This window comes from Toxorhynchites rutilus, chromosome 2, assembly GCF_029784135.1.
Source record: "Toxorhynchites rutilus septentrionalis strain SRP chromosome 2, ASM2978413v1, whole genome shotgun sequence".
Lineage (NCBI taxonomy): Eukaryota > Metazoa > Arthropoda > Insecta > Diptera > Culicidae > Toxorhynchites > Toxorhynchites rutilus.
Window position 1 is genome coordinate 262,673,980 of NC_073745.1, and position 19,610 is coordinate 262,693,589.

The 19,610-nt window shown below is 37.0% G+C and overlaps 1 protein-coding gene across 13 annotated transcripts in view; it reads left to right on the forward strand.

The window, feature by feature from the left end:
- The window catches only part of LOC129769500 (protein alan shepard), a 264,807-nt gene that overhangs the window by 207,153 nt on the left and 38,044 nt on the right, over window positions 1-19,610 (forward strand). For all 13 annotated transcript variants that reach the window (XM_055771816.1, XM_055771807.1, XM_055771808.1 and 10 more), the window contains one exon: window positions 14,981-15,216. In XM_055771816.1, the coding sequence (XP_055627791.1) occupies window positions 14,981-15,216 (236 nt within the window). The remainder of the gene's footprint in view (window positions 1-14,980; window positions 15,217-19,610) is intronic.

Here is a 19,610-nt window from a genome sequence, read left to right on the forward strand (position 1 = left end):
AGAGAAATAAAAAGAGTGAAATAGCAAAACCGACAGAAAGAGAGGAAAAAGAGGAAGAGAGGAATAAGAAAAAAAGAGAAAAAAGAAAAAAACAAAAAGAGAAAGAGAAAGAGGAAGAGAGTTTTATCTCTACCTCTCACTCCAAATGCCACGAGTTCAATTCTCACTTCCGACATTCTTTTAAATGGAAGTAAAGTGATATACCAGCCAAAAGTGGTGAAAGTCAATATAATACAGAAAGAAGAGAAGCAAAAAACGAGAAATGGGTAGTGGAAAAGAGAGTGTGAAAGAAGGAAATAAAAAGAAAGAGAGAATGAGAGAAAAAGAGAAAGCGAGTAAGAGAAAAAAAAGTATGAAAGAGAGAAAAGGAGAGAGAAAGAGAAAGAGAGAGAGAAAGAGAGAGAGAAAAAGAGAGAGAGAGAGAAAGAGAGAAAGAGAGAAAGAGAGAAAGAGAGAAAGAGAGAAAGAGTGAGAAAGAGAGAGAGAGAGAGAAAGAGAAATAGAAATAGAAAGATAGAAAGAGAGAAAAAAAGGAGAGAAACAGAAACGAAGAGATAGAGAGAGACAATGGCCACATACAAGGCATCGCTAAACAATCGCTAAAACTAAATTTGGAATAGCTTTGCAAAAAATTGTACGAAAACTTACGCGTAGGAATTTTTTATTAATTCACATTCAGCAATTTCATGAAAAAATAATCTACTGAAAAAATGCTCTGACTGAATTAGGGTGATCTTAAAATTTAGATCTTTTAACGAATATAGCCAGTTTGAAAAACTCGATACATTTGAACCTCTGGATTCGCCTGTCCGATCTCTTCCCATCAAATAGAAGGTATTTAAGTGAACTTTTCAAGAAAAATAGTGGATCGCACGTTTCAGGCGAACTTTTCGAACATGTGGTGTTAAATAGTTTCCGAGGTGTCGGACTAGAGAAGACCTTTGCTATTTATATTATATAACTAGCTGACTCGGCGAACTTCCCGCCGAAATTATTTTTTTATTTGAATTCTTTGGAACATTCACGTTTTCTTCTAAGCTAACAACAATTATCATGATGTAAATGTAGAAGATATGGGAATTTAATTTTCCGAATTTTCCGACCTTCCTTCAGAGTTTTCGAAAACATTCCAATTTTTCTCTCCACTATATTGAACTACGGGAAGAGACGAATACATCAAAATAAAGACTGCTCAAATCGGACCATCCCTTCCTCGGGTTTTCCGCTGAGTAACACATTTTGCCTTCCATTTTTATTCATATAGAAGATTTAGGAAAGCGTTATCTGAAAATCCATTTCCACTTTCGAACAAAGATCAATTTCATTAACACAAACTTTAAATGGACAAACAGCGTTTATCATGATGTAATTGTAGAAGATATGGGAATCAAATCTTTTTCTGACCCTCCTTCAGAGTTATCAGAGTTATCATCTTTTTCACGGGTTTTTCGCTTAGCAACACATTTGGCCTTGAAGTTTTATTTATATAGATAGAATGCTGAGATATCCCAACAGAAAATATCAATTAGAACTTTTCTATTTTAGGAAGACTTAGGGAGAAAGGTAGTTTAGAATACTCCAGTAGATTCTGTACAAGTATAATTTGTTAGATTGAAGAAAAAAAATGATTCAAAATTGTTGCATTGATTTCAAAAAAGTGCCAAAAACCTGCCTTTCGATTTGCGATAATAGACGAAGGGAATTTTTTTTTACTTAATCATAATATCTCTGTATTGAAAGGTCCTACAGGAACGTTATAGCAATGAAATGGTTGATAAGGCTAATTGGATTTGGAGTTAGTTCAAAAAAATTTTGTGAGTACACAAAATCTTTGAAAAAAACAGAAAGAAATCGATGTTTTATATCTTCCCCATATTTTCATTCACTACATGTACAAATATCGACATAAAAATTTGTTCGTAAAATATTTGGAAACTTGAGATTATAAGCTTTAAAATGATGTTCTATGAGTTCATTCTATGTATGTAAAAGTTGTATTTGATTTGCAATGAAAAAATCGAAATTATTTTTCGGAAACCCAATAGACAAAGTGTTTCTCTATAGAAGAAAATCCCACCTTCTTTCATTTATATATTGTTTTTTAAAAAAACCTCAGCCTTCCATAAAATCTAATCAAAAGACAAAGTCTCTTTGGTTTCGATACAACAAAAACCATCAAAACTTTTTTTTCAAGATTTCGCCTCGAAGTATACAATACAAATATTCCTAGAAAGTTTATTCAAATTCCTTTCATTTGCTGTAAATCGAAAATCGGCCAAAAGCGGCTCAAAAATTACATAAAACGAAGTATATTTGTAATAACAAAGTAAGTTCTAATAACTCATACCTACTTTGACTACTTCTTGTGAAAATCGATTGTGCCAAAAAGCATGAACTGGCTTTGCTGGTTTCAGATATTACAATTCGGAGATTTAAACTACATAGTGGTTGGTTTATAGCAATTCAAGATGACGATTCGAGGGCAAAACTAAATCGAATATTTTTAAAGTAGAATTTTGACATGTGACAAATGTTGAATTCTGGTACAATAAACGGAATAGATTAATACCTTTGATTGTAATCTCATACTCCCACCAGGTTCCATATCCTCTTAAGCATTCGAAAGACTAACAATACGACCTAAACTTAGTCCCCTTTTTGGGTTCGCTCCCCGTACATTTAATTAACAGTAAAAGATACAAATGGAGCAAAAAAAACAAAGAAAAGACTTAACCACTTACAAGTTGAAAAGTTTACTAAAGAGAGAGCGGGAAAAAAATTCGCCATAAATTCATTTAAAACTTATTTCCCCTCGAGCGATGCGAGCGGCCGACATAGGCGAGAATGGATGGTTCGCCCCAAATCTCGGTCGAGGGCAAACGAAATGCATCCGCAATTTGGAGGGTCCTCGCCAGCAGCAAAGGTGGTACGGTAGCAAAATAATCTCCCGAAAATAGATGACGACCTAGCACTGCTACTACTACTAGACGACCGATTTTAGAGCCGAGATAAAGTTTTAAATTGCATTTTCGCTCGCCTTCTAATCTTATTTGCCAGATCCCGCCGAACCATTCCGGCTTCCGGCGATTTAGTGTTTCCAGCAGCGGCGCTATATCGCATCTGATACACAGGTACCAGAGAAGTAATGAAGGAAAATGTGCCAAATCTGGAACCCACCTCGGACGAGTGTCCCGTCGCGTTTTCTCTTCCTCACTGTTAGCAGCTGATTGATACTTGGCAGCATGCTTGGCTGGATGCTGCTGCTACAGACAAGATCGCTGGTTTTCACATTAAACGCGAATGGCAGCAACAGCAATAGAGGGGAAAATTGCAACAGTCAGACAGAGAAAAGATAAGAGCCGCTCGTCGTGTCAGGTTGTCGGTAGGAACCACTCTGTTTACAGCACTTTGTCTGCTCGTGAATCCCCACAACATGGGCTGTGTATACACACACATATTGTATGTTACTCCGCTTGGCTCTTCAGTGTGCCACGTTGGCAGAATACATGCAGAGGCGCGGCAAGACGGCGAGAGAAACTATTTATGCTATTCTCGCTTCTCAACATCGAGCAATTTCGAGCTTGCGGTTTGCTTACGTCACACGTTAATCTGGCCGAGGGCAGAAAGTACAGCGCGAAGCGAAGGCCAGTGCAGGAGATCGCAGGAATTCTTTGCATTGCTACTTGAGTTGCATTCTGCTCTTGATTTCATCCTTCTGGAGTTCTGGAGCTCCATCGTGCACACTTCACGGAATTGACAGTCCTTGGGGAATGGGGTGGGGCGGTACGATTACAGAGGATTATGAGCACGGGTCCGCTGACAGTGGAAACTTTGTAGCGATTAAACATTTTGCAGGGGTTTAATCGTTCGGTTATAGAATAGGCACTGAATGGTGGTATTATTATTGAGACTTGGGAGTGTTGCGCGTTTCGGTGGTTATTTTCAATGAAAAAAAAATGACTTTCATCACGACCAACAATCCATTGAAGTAGTTCGTATCAATCTATAGTAGATTATCATTTCCATAGAGAGAGGGTTAATCATATCAATCCTCAAGATCGAGTCTCACTCGTGGTGAAACAATCGGGCCAAACATTATAATGGAGAGCCTGTCTCATGATGCACTTGCATATCATAGAGCACTGGGTCGCTCAGGCGTATATTGGAGTTATCTCGCAATCTCGCAAAGTGACCCAAGCGCCAACATTGACATTTTACGTTTTTTGTTATAGATCGATAAAGAATACCAAATCCGTCCAAACAATTGTGAAAATTTACAGAAATGTGAAAAAATGACCCCGTAAAAGCTTGAAAACGGAATGGCGCAAGCGCCATTTCCACTGTGATGTGGCGCAAACGCCATTTCCTCTATGATGTGACGTAATTTGATAGTGATGCGATGTGATTTTTTGATCTGTTCTCTAATAGACGGGCAGGGACAGCAAATTTCACATGACAACATCTTCCGTAATGAACGCATAATAAAAGTCACATACCTTCTTTCTTGTAAAAAAAACACTTTTCCGAAAAGCTTGTCACGCCAAATATTTTAATCAAAAACAGTCCATCCCCATATAATGTTACTTTTATAATAGCAATTTTGTTTCAGAATTACAAATCATGTACTAAGAAGCTCACAAAACCACGTACTTTAAATTCATAAAATCAAACTCATCTTAAAGTAAAGTTGATCCTAGATTCAAGTGTATTGCTGTTCTCACATATAGCTCATAAAGATTAGAACTAAATAGTTCAAACTCATCAATTTAATTGTTGATTACAAGGATTCCCTAATATGTAGTGTCTTTTTTCTTCAGGCATCAAGGGACAAAGCTTCTTGACGATGTTTACTTTCCTCGTCTGCTCAATTCCTCTTTCGAATAAATTGAAGCTGAGTGTTGATTGAAGGGTAAATGTCGGATTTGGTGAACAGCTGCACTCTTCTAAATGCTCCAAACGAAACGAAACGCATCTTGTAACAAAACTCAAAACATCCTCGCGTAAACTGTATCTGTTTTACTTCGGATAATTTCGGACGGCTTTATGTTATTTAACACGGATGGTTTCAATTACATTTTGAATTCGAAACAATCGGTGCTGTCCATAATTATTACAATCGGGTTCTCAACTACGTTAACCTGCTCGAAGCCTGCTACAAAGTTGGGAAAGTGTGTGAATTCTTCTCCCTGATGCTTCCTGGTGCTTCGCTCAACGGCAGCATGATGGAGAAAATAATTGGAAACAGATTCTTGCATACTTTGATGGATGAACGCCAATCGGTTGTGGAAACAGCGATTTAAATTTGCTGTTTCCACAACAAACTGGCGTTGATGGCATAGCTTGAAAAAAACAGCATTTTTTTCAAAAATCAATCCGATGGCAATGTTTTTCTATCAACAATACACATTTTGTACAGATCAGATTTTCGTAATGTACGCGTATGCCGATTATACATGCAATTTTACAAAAAGTCCCATACTGAAAATTCTTACCTCTGGCGCTTGCGTCAGTTTGCGAGATTACGGCAGTTATGTACAAAGCTATAAAAAACAGAGAGGGTCTGCCAAAATTGGCTGTTTTGCGCCTAAGTTGGCGTGGAGTTGCGCTTTTTCTTAGAGTTTAATGGCACCTACGTTCTCAGACAAACTTTTTTCGTGCTAGAACCGTAAACTCTATGTTATAAATGTGTTAATGAATGAACATTATATATTTTTATTTTATTTATATATATGAAGCTACAGTTTTTCGTTCGTCAATAAAAAATGCCCGACCAATGACTGTGGAAGAAGCAGATTTTTTTCTAAATTGAAAAAAAAAGTTGACCGAAATAGGTGAATTATGAGTGTATAACGATAGATAAAATTTGAAAAATACGTAACAAAATTTATAATATTTAATAATACAAAATCTACGTAGGCCTGCAAAGAATATATTTGGGAAGTTATATCGATCGCTTCGGAAAATTTGGTTTGGAGTAAAAGTAGAAGAAAAAAATGGAGAAATCAACTAAGTACTAATAAAAAAATAACACAATATCTACCCACGTTGAGACAATAAAAGTTCCTCTGGGAACACTGGTGCCATTTAAAAAGATAGAAAATCCAAGCAGTTTTTCAGTACAGGTCTTACTCGATTATCCGGAGTATTGATTTTTTTTCCACACCGGATAATCGAATCTTCCGGAAAATGAAATCATAAAAAAATGAACTTTCTCTCGGTAAACGTGATATAATTATGATTTGCACTTATTTATTAAATGGTTTTATCTAGCTTGACCTGTTTGTATGTTTGTGACTTTGTAACTTTGTCTGTAGCGCTGTACCACATGAATAGAAATTTAACCCCCTTCTTGTTGACCGATTGATCTGAAATTTGGAACACATTAATAGAAAATTGACCCCGTTCCTGTTGACTGATTGATCTGAAATTTGGAAGACACCTTTAATTCTACTGTCGTTATAAAACTGCGTGTTCCATGATCTTGAAAAACTCAATTAGGCCGTCGCTAAAAATGTCTGAAAAAAACATAAATTAATAAATAATAGTTACAAATAAACTCTCAGTTTTAACACATTATTTTGACTGAACGCTAGAGTGAAACTAAAAAAAAAAAAGAGAAATAGTGCTGAATTATAGATGTTTTAAATTTTTACAGTTCATTCGCCTCTAGCATTGAAAAAAGCCTATTTAGAAAACTTAAGCTGAAATATCAACCCTGAGAAGGCCATTCTGGATGTCCTCGTTCCAAATTTATTGACCGTGGATTGGTTGCTAGCTGGGTGACTGTCGAATCATGCTTAATGCAACGTGACATGTACGGAATGGCACAGCGAGCTTCCATTGAGTGGCGGAAGCAATCGGTGAAACTAAAAATCGAAACCACAGAGCAAATCAATTTATATCTCTTGCTCGATGCAACGGGATATAAAAAAATCATATCATGTCTGCTAACGTCTGAATTGGAATCGGAAAATAACTTACCTATTTCGTTCATTGCATCGTTTACGTACTTAACAATATTCACTGTATAGGTCGTAGAAGGAAAAATAAATGCTGGGGATGTTTCCTAGTAATTTATGTATTCGAAATCAACATCCATTAGTTGAAGAGATATTAACTTTCAAAATCTATGCACTTTCCAACCCCAAACATTGGAATGCCAACTCGTCTCAGGAGTTTACAGTACCATCTCTGATTGCAGTGAAACGTTTGCATACCTGAAATTTTCGCAAAAAAATTAAGCTACTTTTTGAAAAGGACCAAAGTTTTGTTCCCTAAGTTTTACAAAAATTTCAATCTCAAGAACTACAAGACCTACAGAATACTCATTTTCCTCACTTTTCTCTTTTAAAATTTTCAAAAAAATTATATGAATAGCTCATAAAATAACCTTCAAATCATCCATGAAGCGGAAGATGGACACTTTAACAGAAATAAAGTGTTTCTTACAATAACCTTTTTATGTTTTCTTCGAAAAAAATCAACTAATGTCGAGAATGCCAACATTTTATCTCTATCATAGCGATATAGAGTATTCTGCAAAGTCTGCTAATATTAAAATATAGGCCCTTGTCAAAGACGCTTAATTGCTACCTCTTATAGCTCTAGAAATATATGACATTTTTGCATGGAGACTCCCGAAAAACTAATGATATACTCGTAACAATTTTGTGCATAAATTCTCGGAAATGACATTTTCTTGACAAGTTTCTAAATAGAAAAAAAGATTGCAGTTTGCAGTGAATCGTGAAAATCGTTTTGTTGGATTAGGACAACGAATTTTTTTAATTCAATTTCATTCAAGTCTGTTTATCACCTACGATAGTATTCTGGGAAGAAATATAATTTATTTATTAACTCATGGTTCTGATACTTGAAATTGTCATATCTTTCTCGTTGCTTTCAAAAAACAGATTTGAATATTTTCAAATCAACTCTCGGCTTCAATATATGCTGTTTACTGCTCGCTGTCTAGAGCGAAACTGTAAGAGGAACAAAGAAAAACCTTTTTTACTTTTCAACCTATGCAACGTGGTCGGAATCAATCCACGGCAAAAAAAAACAAGCAACAAAAACATGTTCCATTGTGATGATTTTTTATTGTTGTTTCCATAAATTAGAAGCGCACTGAATGCTTACACCGAGTGACTCGAACGATTGGCACAACGACAAAGCAATGAAAAGCCAATTAGAAAATTTCCAAATTTGCTATTAGCTTCAATATATGTTTGTTGACTACCGATACCTAGAGCGAAATTTAAAAATCACGAAAACTATTAATTATACTTCTTGTCTGATCATTTGTACCTTCTTCTACTTCGTTTATTTTGTAAAGATTTTAAACTGGAAGTTAATTAATTTCTAAATTGCGCCTCGACACTACCATTACTGGTTCGTTTTTTGACGGCACAGATGGGTGAGCAATGTTTGCTCGTGGTAATGGACTAATCATAACGTGGAATTTTCGTTTAGATAATGCAATTATTCAATAGTATGTTTCATAAGAATACAATTGTCTCCACTGTGCGTAGAAATATATCCAACCAATTGATTATATCGAGAAGTGGTCGAGTTGTAAGCGGTCAAAATCCTTCATTTTTCGAGACACACTTCATTTTTCGATACATTTAAATTTTCATGTTCATGATCATGTAAAACGTAGTTTCAGTTTCAAATTGACTAATTCATAGTCGAAAATCTTTGATTGACATGATCTGTAATGTTGTATTGGTCGGAGATGAAAAAAATAGAAGTTCTGAGTGAAAAATATGGGAATAAAAGAAGAAGAAAAAATTACGTGTTGAAATATTTTTATGGATGAATTTTAAGCATAATTTTTCAATTTTATTCACTTTGTAACAATAATTATACCATCAAATTTTTCAAAACAAATAAGTTTACATAGAAACTATTATCGTTTAAAAAAGTATAAAAAATTTCAGCTCGATTTATCAGTAAATATTTGAGTTATCAATCACGCCAATTACGATTGCCCAGTTTTGAAATTTAGGCTCCACAAAAATCTATTTGAAATGGATTCTGAATAAGATTCTAGGACAGAAATATTTGAATAATACATACAACTTCATAGAACTTGCAAAAGACAAACATCCACATTAAATGAAGAACTGATATGGAAGAGCCTTATTCATTACTAACTGACATCGAGAAACCTATCGCTTTCTTGAATTGCGGTGACTGTTTTTTATGATGCTGAACGGTTGATCTTACAATCGTATCAGATACATTCAAAGATGCCAACCTTCCTGATTTTTCAAAATTTCCAAGACTTTTTGGAAAGGATTCTTGATATCCTGACAAACGTTCCATTTGCCACATTATTCAGGGATGATTCTGATTTTTCCAGATTTTTGTACTTTATACTTTATCTGTGTGAAAATTATCCGTTAAAAAATATACTAGGATCCTTGTTTGCATTAAAATAAATTCTCCTTATACAAACCTATACCGAACCCTTTCGTTCGTTGCAAATCGACTGAATAAGCTTATCCAGAGCGAAAACCCCGTATTATTTTCACTACGAGTTGTTTCTTGTTGGAGATTATGTAATTTACAACATGTGTATCGATAAAATAGGAATGCTCTTACGCCTAAATGGCTACTGTGTAATATACAACACAATTAACGTAAGATGAAAATGTATATAAATAAATTCGGCTCTCTACCAGCTGAATTGCTAAATGAGCCTAATAAAATAAACAGATGGGATAATAAAAACGAGATTAAGTTGTAGGAACAACATTATCTTTTATGGTGTGTATGTACGGGTAGCCACAAAGTTAAAAAATTCTCTCAATGGCAAAAACATCAACCCTTTGCGAGAAAACAAACATGTTCTGTGAGAATAAAATTTTTAAGCCGTGTGAAAAATGGTGAAAGATTGTAGAACAAAACAGTAAGAATGTAGAATGTAGAATAAAATTGAAAATATGTAGGTCTGCTTGTTATGTTTTTGTATTCTCAAAAATCGGCAATGAGTTATCCTGATTTTTATTTTCATTTTTCCTGATTTTTGAAAATTATAGTTAGCAATCCTGGATACAGCTGTCGCTCTTGCGGCTGGTGCAACTGGAATTGTTTTTGTTGAGGGAACAATCGATGCTCTTGAAAGTGACGTGGCTGCATTCCCTGGTGTCGGGTTTGGCTGTATGCGCGATGTGAATTATCGATTTACTAGCGAATCGAACGCGTACTCTAGGTCGTTTTGTGAAATAGCGTTCAACGCTTCGAATCACCCTAATGTGGTCGAAATGTCCTTTTAATTTCGCCTTAAATTTTACGAAAAGAGAAAAGCCACATGGTGTCAATTCAGAAGAATGCGGCGGATAGTTTAGAGCATAGACGTGATTTGGAGCTAAAAATTTACGCATCAGTGTCTTGTAACTCAGCGCTTTGTCGTGTCCATCTTTCCGGGTCCCGATATTCAGGTCGAATTCTGGCCACCAAATGTTTCAAAAATGTGTGGATCATCTCAGATTTTGGAAACATGTTGTGGCCACTATCCGCTGAATTGGATCCCAATATAACAATTCCAAAAGTTTGGAAAGTTAGGACACTAATACCGTTTTGTGATTGAGTTGATATAGCGAGACCTGTTTGTGAAAAAAGTTTTTTTATAATATTCATTTTTCATCGTATGATATCCTATCAAATATGGACAATTGTAAAGCAGCATATTTTGCTTGTTTTTACTATAAAGATAAATATAGAGCAGCTCTATACATAATCGGTCGAAACGATCGATTCGGATGAAAAGCTCTCTTCTTAAGTGGGTATTCTAGTATAGAAGCACGAATTACGGATGTTTCTCAAGCTCCGATAAAATTAAACAAAGAAAATTTTTACTATCCATTATATCACTATTTGTGTATCTATCTTTCAACAATAAAACAAAAACTGAATGGAAAAAAATATTAAAATTAGAATAGTTACAAGCTGATAAAGTGAGGGAGTAAAAAAAAATTATGCCATGGCGTACACGATTCCAACACTTCTGGTTATCTGAAACCAAAAAAAAAGCTGTTTAAAACGTTTTTTGTTACGTTTCCCGATTTTTTTATGAAATATTAAAATCAAAAATTGTTATTTTTATTGGTTCATGCGATAGAGAGATGCATAGAAATTGTATTCATATAAATTGGACATAAATCGGACATTCAGTAGAACTTGAGTACACCATTTTAAAAAAACTTGTTTCGAGAAAAGAGCGATTGAAGTTTTGTGTCAAGGCCATACTAGATTAGATACCGCATCACTAAAATGGCTGTAACTCGGTAAATAATGGGATTTTCGTAAAGTTCTTTCTTCTTTTTTTTCAAATTTCTAGACTAGAATACTCCTTCAAGGAAATACCATGACAGAAATGGTTCTTCAACAAAGCTGTTGGAAATTTTATGGAATAAACAAAAAACAATTTGAAAATACTTACGATTTCGTGGTATTTTGAGGTAAAATACACATTAAATCATGAAGTAGCTTTATTTTTAATGAATAGCTATGGTATTGTGATTTCTTGCCATTGTCTTATTCTTATTACTAGTCTTGTTCTAAGGCATCGGGAGCAATAGCTTTTTCGGTGAAATAATGTTAGTTTGCAGACTATCACAATCAAGTCGTACAGGTAAACTTCGATATAACGTACATTTTACTTTCAAAATTGTACGTTGTATCGAATTGTACGTTATATCGAAGCATAATAAAGTACTCACAAACGTAGTCTATTATACATTATTGTGTTGCCTTGACTAAACTAAACTTGACTTGACTAAAAAGTTAATGAATAACTTCAATCAGAAGACGAAGCCAACCTTTCTCATGATGTTTCCCTTCGTACTGTTGATTAAAGCTTGATTCATTTAGAATCTGGAATCACAAAACCAGCTGTATTTCGAGATTGATTGAAGGTACAAAACTTGTTTCAGCATCACAATACAGATAATTCATTGTTCTATCAGAAAAAAAATATTGAAAAAAAATTCCTTTACACTTTGAAAAGGTGTACGTTATATCGAGGTAAAATGTACGTTATATCGAGTGACGTTATATCGAGGGTACGTTATAACGAGGGTACGTTATATCGAAGTTTCCCTGTATTGGTTCTACGACTCAATCTATCATAGAAGGAATTGAGTCATTGAGAATTATGAATCGTTTCATGTTTGTGATGCGATGTAATGTCGATTTCAATAAGTCCAGTTAGCGAGAAAAATTCGATAATTGTATTAATTTTCCGGCCCAATTAACGAACAATCCCTGTATGGGTGACACTTTCCTCGTTGTTTCAATGAAACTTTGCATGAAATTTGAGTGATGCATGAAATCTTGCATCTGATCAATTCAACATTTCAATAAAGGTCTTGCTAATTTGTTTGATAGAACGAATTATCGCACACAATATGCATTTGAAAACTCCTCATAAACGTTACATTTTTCCTTGAGTGACCCCCCTATATAGAAATCAAAGACGTAGTCCTACGTCAACAAACCCTCAGTCTTTATACCGAATTCATACAAAATTCTAAGATAGAGAATGAACAAGTTTTTTCGACAGAATGCTTCCCAAAATCAGGTGTCACACTGCGTTTCAAATTCCACTTTTATTTCAGTTTCGATGAAACTCAACCTCTCGAATCCATCAGTTGTGAATCCATTTCGAAAGTTTGGTTTCGTACCGGAATCCGGCCTTCAAAGTGCAGCAACAATTTCTCCGTCACAACAGATTTTTCTTGAGAGCTGAGCCTTTCATCGCGTAACACGAGTCCGCGAAAGCGAATCTGAAATATATTTCTCAACTTTCTGCTTCGCTGGAATTACCTTGCTACTCAGGGCAAACTTTCGCAATGAAAATTTTATCTTCGACTCGATCCAATCCCGATCCCCAGCAAGCAACAACAATCGACACTTTCTTCCGGACGAATTCTTCCCCCCTCCCAGCATTTCTTGCTAGCTTCGAGATTAATGCAGGAATAGCAACGATGTCAGGTATAAGTATACCGAGCGCAAAGTTTTATTTCAAAGTTTCGCTCATATATGCTGCTGCTCCTGCTGTTGCTATCAATGGCGATGGAACCAAATGACGAAGAAGGCAAATCTCTTTGAATTCCTGCAATGAAAGCATTCTAATGATTTTTTTCGGAAATTTAGACGTTTGTTTCACCGTGTGCACACGGCTCGTTTCCTGCTGCCTTTGAGAACAACGGAAGATTTGTTCGGAGTGAACGCAGCAATACTTTAATCCTGCCCAATGCTACCTTTTCACATACATATATGGAAGGCACTTGCTCCGTCGTACCGCGTGTCTCCTCCTTCCCGCCAGCCAAGGAAGAATGAAGAAACTCGTCTATTAAATGAAGCGCGTGAGAAGATCATGGTTGTAGAGACGAATTTAATGAAAATTTCCGCCCCCAGGCTTGCGCTGAAAACACGGCTCCAAACGAGAAGCATTCGTGGAATAAATTTCCATCTTTGTTCGCTTTGTTCGCACAGAAGCTGCCGCCTGCCGCGGGCAGAATTTTTTCTTGCTTGCCCTGATCGCAGTTAAATTTCCGTCTTCGGCTTGGCGGGCAGTCTCTTTGCGAACGACGAACCATTTAGGTTTGATCCGCGAGTGTGCCTTTCGGCATTCAACATTCTACTTCTGCAGGGCATTGTGCCGGATCTCAGTCAGGCCATAGATATCGCATAGATGATGTGTAGAGTATGGGGGTGTGTGGCAATCCAGCGGATTCAACCCCACCCGCTAAACGAGGTGAAATGATAAACATTTCAACATTCTCCTTGCTTTTACTCGTTTGCACACAATACCGTTCTGCATACTGATGATGGGATTTTCGCCATTCATTCTTGCTCCAGTTGCCCGGAATGGAAGGATTTTCTCTATGGAGAACACAATCCGAGGATGTGCGTGTGGATGTATGGTGTTCAAAGGTTCAAAGTAAATATCGGGCAACACTCGAAAAATTCTTTCGTGAAATTTATTGTTAAACCATATAAACATATTTCTATCGTATGTGTTCATGATAATTAGATACGCACACATGGTTCGAAGCGCACCTCCCTTGTTTCGAAACCTAGAGCACGTCAATTTTCATTGGTCTAGAAAAAAGGTTCAATACATTTTTGCACTAAATTCTAACTATACTGAGAAAATTTCTAACTCGCTCGAGTTTATTTAACCAGTCTTTTTGCTGGTGCTGGCTGCCCCTAGGCTTCGCTTCTCATAGCATCGTACTCAAGTCTCACATCACGTTCTACCAGGGAGATCCTTTTTTTGAGTTTCGGAAAACCGAGCAGGCAGACGAAGGATAAAATCGAAAAGTTTTCCCATCTCCCTACGAGCTGGGCAAATATATTCGAAAATCCCCCGGGTTTGTGTCGCTATAGGTTTCCAGCTCTCCGTTCACGAAACTCCCCCCGGAGTGTGGTTGGAAAGAAAAGCACCACCTCAGACTATGGAAACCGAAAGTACGCTAGGAGGCGAAGGCCAGCAAAGGGTAAGAGCAAAGAAAAATGTTTTATTAAAATTTTCAAATTAATCATGGCGATTGCTATGGCAAAAGGCCGTCGATTCGTTCTCGGGCTCTCGGGCCCTCGCCGAAAAGCAAGAAAGTCACACAGCGCCCGGCAATGACGACGTGTGAAGTCGCGAAGAAACGCAAAGCGTTCGTCTCTCGTGGGGGATTATTATTATTCAACGCGTTGAAAGCGAAGGAGCCAGAGAGCAAAAGTTTTTATTAGTTTTGCGTCACCTCGTGGCAGTCCCGAGAGAATGAACATTGCCGAAGGCCGACTTTTTCGGAAAAAAGAAGAAGTTCTACAGCAATGTGGTGTTCCCTCGGGAACTTCCACAGCGGGCCGTATTTTTGGTTTTGATCGGTTATTAGATTTATCACCTATTGGAGCTGTGCGCGGGTCGTCATAAACTAATGTCGAATGTGTTTTCGTTTCCTCTTTTTTTCAGTACGGCCAGCGTGTACCAACAGCAGCGTCGCCTAGCAACACAAATTCCAGCAGCTCATCCAACACCGGTTCCCAGAGTGGCACACTGAGTACGAGTCTGAGCAATACCAATACAAACAACACGATGGGCCCCAGTAACACGCCACAGCAGACGGAGCAGCTGTCCAAGACGAACCTCTACATCCGCGGACTACAGCAGGGCACGACTGACAAGGATCTGATCAATATGTGTGCACAGTAAGTGTCGATCAATGCAGTGTTTATTTTAGCTGTTGACCACGAGTCTCCATCGGATCCCTCATCATGCGTCTCCATCGAACGCGAAATCGTAATGTTTTTCAGAAAGTGTATTCTGGCTTAGCTTGTCCGAAGAAATTCGTTCAAATTGTTCAATTTTTCAATACTTTTAACGATTTAACGATGTTTAACAATATCTTTTCCGAAGAGAAATTATGATCATGGTTTGTCCGAAAAATGATCATGTTTGTCCGGTTTTAGAAATCACAATTTTTGAATAAAAAAAAATCTGAAGAAGATGTTGCATTCCTCATCACTTGAGTTTACTGATTGCCTTTTCTTGGGCATTCTAAAGGATGCCTCAGAGATGCCAAGTTATTTTTACAAATGTCTTCACATGGTACGAAAAAAGTCTTCAAATGTCTTCACAATCATATTGAAGGGAACAAAATTCATAACTTACTTTTGAGCAAAGTTTTATAACTTATACAATGTTTATTCTAGTTGGCATTGTTATATAGCGCATTTCATTAAACTTACGTTGATGTTTTAAAGTTTATTTCAATAAATGTGAGCAAAGGATATATTCCGCAACAGTGAACTAAATTTTAGAAGTTTAGATTTTTTTTCTATATTATAGTAACTTCCAACACATTTCGGCTGGTTCGTCACTTTTACTTCCATTTTGGAAGAACGTCGGGAGTGAGAATTGAACTCGTGACCTTTAGTGTGAGAGGTACGGACGATACCACTTCGCCAGATCGCCTTTAGTTTAGAAATGGTAATTGGCTTGACACACCGTAGATTGAGTAAATATCGCCCCAGTTCTTCCACAAAACCGGATTAAAATGGTGAACAACTGTCAAATTAAAAATAAGGAACTTTTGCTCAACAGTATGATTTTAAATCCAAAAGCTGAACCAAAGATGTAAAGCCCAGACTGTGTCACTTGAACTGTAAAATATGTATTCAAATAGCAAAACATCTGAATAAAAATGCATTTAAGTTGTAAAAAAAAAAAAGTCCACAAAACCGGAACTGTGATGACTAAATTTGTGTATTTTTCACTACTCGGCCACACATTCCGACCGGAATGTTGCGAATTTCGCGTTGGATATTGTCTCTGAGCTCTTATAAAGTTGCTGGCTTGTTGGTATATACTAGTGAATTGACATAGTCCCATAAAAATAAGTTCAATGGTGTCAAATCGCATGAACGGAGGAGCGGTCAATTGACAGGTTCATTTCTCGAAATAACACGTTCACCATACTCACTTTTCAATGCATCCAATGAAACGTACGCTGTATGGCAAGCGGCACAGTCTTGTTGCAACCACATCTCATTGATATTGAGATCTTCCAATCTTGTCAAAAATAGTTTTCCAACATGTCGCGATAGCGCTCCCCATTGACGGTAACATGACGGTCGTTCTCATCGACGATGAAATACGGCCCAATCGCTACTTCGGCATAGAACCACACCAAACAGTATTTTTTGCGAATGCAATGGTGTTTCTTGAAGAGCATCTGGGTTTACTTCTGACCAATAACGCATATTTTACTAGTTGACCATTGTTAGCCATCTAGCCAGAAATGAGCCCCATCGCTGAAAATGATTTTGTGATGAAAATCATCATTTTCTTCAAGATACGCCAGAGCTCAATCGGAGAAGTTTCGGCGCTTCAAATGGTCAAGTGGCTTCAGTTTTTGAGTCAATTTTAACTTGTAAGAATGTAGCCCAAGATCTTTTTGCAAAATACTCCACAATGAAGTATAGGAGATGCCAAATTCTCAGTAACGCCGTGTAATTGACTGATTTGGGTCATTTAGGGTGGATTAACTACTTGCGGCTGCGATATTTCGTTCTCTTCAGTTTCTCGTTGACACGGTAACATCCAACAGCGAAAATGTAGACTCAAATTTGGTCACTCAGCTATGCATAGCCTGCCGGAAAATTGGATTAAGCGTTCACACGAAGACACAATACTGTCGTGTCACTAATGGATGACCATTTACCTCTAAGTAATGGAGGAATATGACAATCATCTCAAGTGTGTTTTTCTGGAAAATAATTGCTTTGTATGTTCATAAATGACGATATCCTTGAAAAAAATCAACGATATTAATTGATGAAACTTTACAGAACATAAAGTAATACAATTTATTAGTATGACCTATGTTTTTCTTTTCATAAAGCCTCTCACAGTCTCGGTCAAGAATCAATAATGTTGTTTTGAGGAGCCTATGACAAACTGAATGAAATTGCAGAAAAATATTTTCTGGAGTTTTTTCATTTAACTATATCTTTTTTTACTTTAAAAAAAGTTAAAAATTGCAAAATTACAGAGACACGCACAGTTTGTGACATACGAATTATGATTTTGCGCGCGAGTACAGGAGGGTTAAAACTATGTTTTATTGTCTGGTACTACATTCATTTTGTAATGACTTTTTGATACAGTCATCGTTGGTAGACCGCGGCCTGGGAGGCGATCTGGCGTAGTGGTAACATCCATGCCTCTCACGCTAAAGGTCACGAGTTCAATTCTCACTCCCGACATTCTTCCAAAAATGGAAGTGAAAAGTGACGAACCAGCCAAATGAGTTGAAAATCACTATAATACAGATAAAAAAAAAAAAAGACCGCGGCCTGACATTTGAACAATTAGTCACCCGTAATGCCAAAAAGTTTGGCCACCCCTGGTATAGATAATCACTCACTCACTCAGATATTCTGTTTAATCTGAGCGATTAATTAGCATAGAAAACACTTTGATGTTTGGGGGTGTAACTCTTAGGATTCGGGGATAGGGTTCTCAGGGTCGCTTATTCCCTAGCCGGCTACCTTCAAAACCCTTTTTTCACAAGCAGAAGTTCCTTCGTGTTTTTCGCACCTCCAGGGGACCTCCCGCACCTATTGAGGCCACCTACTAAGCCCCCTCACTGAATGCGCTCAAAGGTTGTGCAGTGCTGACCCATCTCTTCCGACCGATTGAGGACGAGGGCTGAAGACTCCTTTAGAGTCCGAAGAACGATAAAAGCGAAGGGATAGTGGTCGTAAAGGAGCACGATTATCTGTTTTATGTACAACGTTTCTTCTTTCTTTATTCTTTCTATTCTCTATTTCCTTTTCATCTGTCCCTAAATTCTCCTACCTATCGTTTTCATATTTATACTGTATGTGACGTCACAGTTTTTCATGCATGATATACTTGCGGTACTTGGGGGTGAATTCTTTCTTTCTCTTGATCAGTGATCTAGCACTGGGAATATTTCAGCTGCTCTGTGCAACTTCCTCGGGGAATTTCCGCTCTTCACAGTCTCTTTGATGCCAATTCGCGATGGCGTATACGGATTGTCGTCTTCGCCCAAAATGGCTGGTAAAGCTGATCAGCTTGTCGAGCTGCGAATTACGTTATACGAAAAAAAAAGCCCGCTGGACGGACCTTTTTTCCAGATTTTTCTTCTCTCCTCTTCCTAGTTTTCTTATCCTTTTTTCTACGATCCTATCTTCTTATATCTCTTCTATCGCTTTTCCTCCACCACATCTATTCACAAAATCAATCTTTTAATAATTTCAAATTTAACTTTCCGTCGCGCACTTCTTACTTCCTTAAGCGGTCTAAGTCGTTTGCCGGCACTGCTCATTCACCGAGCTTTTCTTTTTTTCAGCTAATGTGCGGGAAAAAAATAAGTTTTTTCTTTGCCTAGTTGGCTACCCCGTTCGATGACGGTAGGCCAACTGGATAGTGTGTCGCGGTGGGTATTATTTACCCAGGACTCCAACCATTTGTGTATATCTAAAAATCATCCAGTAACCGGCGGCTTGGAATAAATTTAATTTATTTTTCATACCTTTCTGTGAATTTGGGTGGAGCTCAAATTGCGCTTTTGAACCAACGGTTACAGGGGCAAAGTGGTCATAGGTGAATAACGACTTACATTGTTCTGTTTACTAAAGCTGATATACCTCATCACATTCTGCTCTTGAAGAGGTTCCTTTTGTGGCTTTGACCCTGGGAAAATATGTCACTCTAACTAAACCAAGCCCCATTATGCGGAACATTATGTGTGTAGTAAGGAACACATAATGTTCCGCATAATGGGTTTTTGTATGCAAATTTAAATTGAGACTCTAGGTGCATAGGCCAAGCTTATTTCATACATGTGCCTACTATATCACATATGATTTGAAGAAATTTGGACCAAAACAACGCATAAATTTGATATGTGATATGATATGTGCGAGTGACTCCAAGCAAAAAACAAAGTTCGATATTTCAACTTTTTTTCTAATTATGAAAAATTTAGAATTTTTATAGTAAAACCGTTTGCTATCTTGAACAACAATGATTTAAACTATAATATTTTTCGAAAAACGGAAATTCAAGCGGT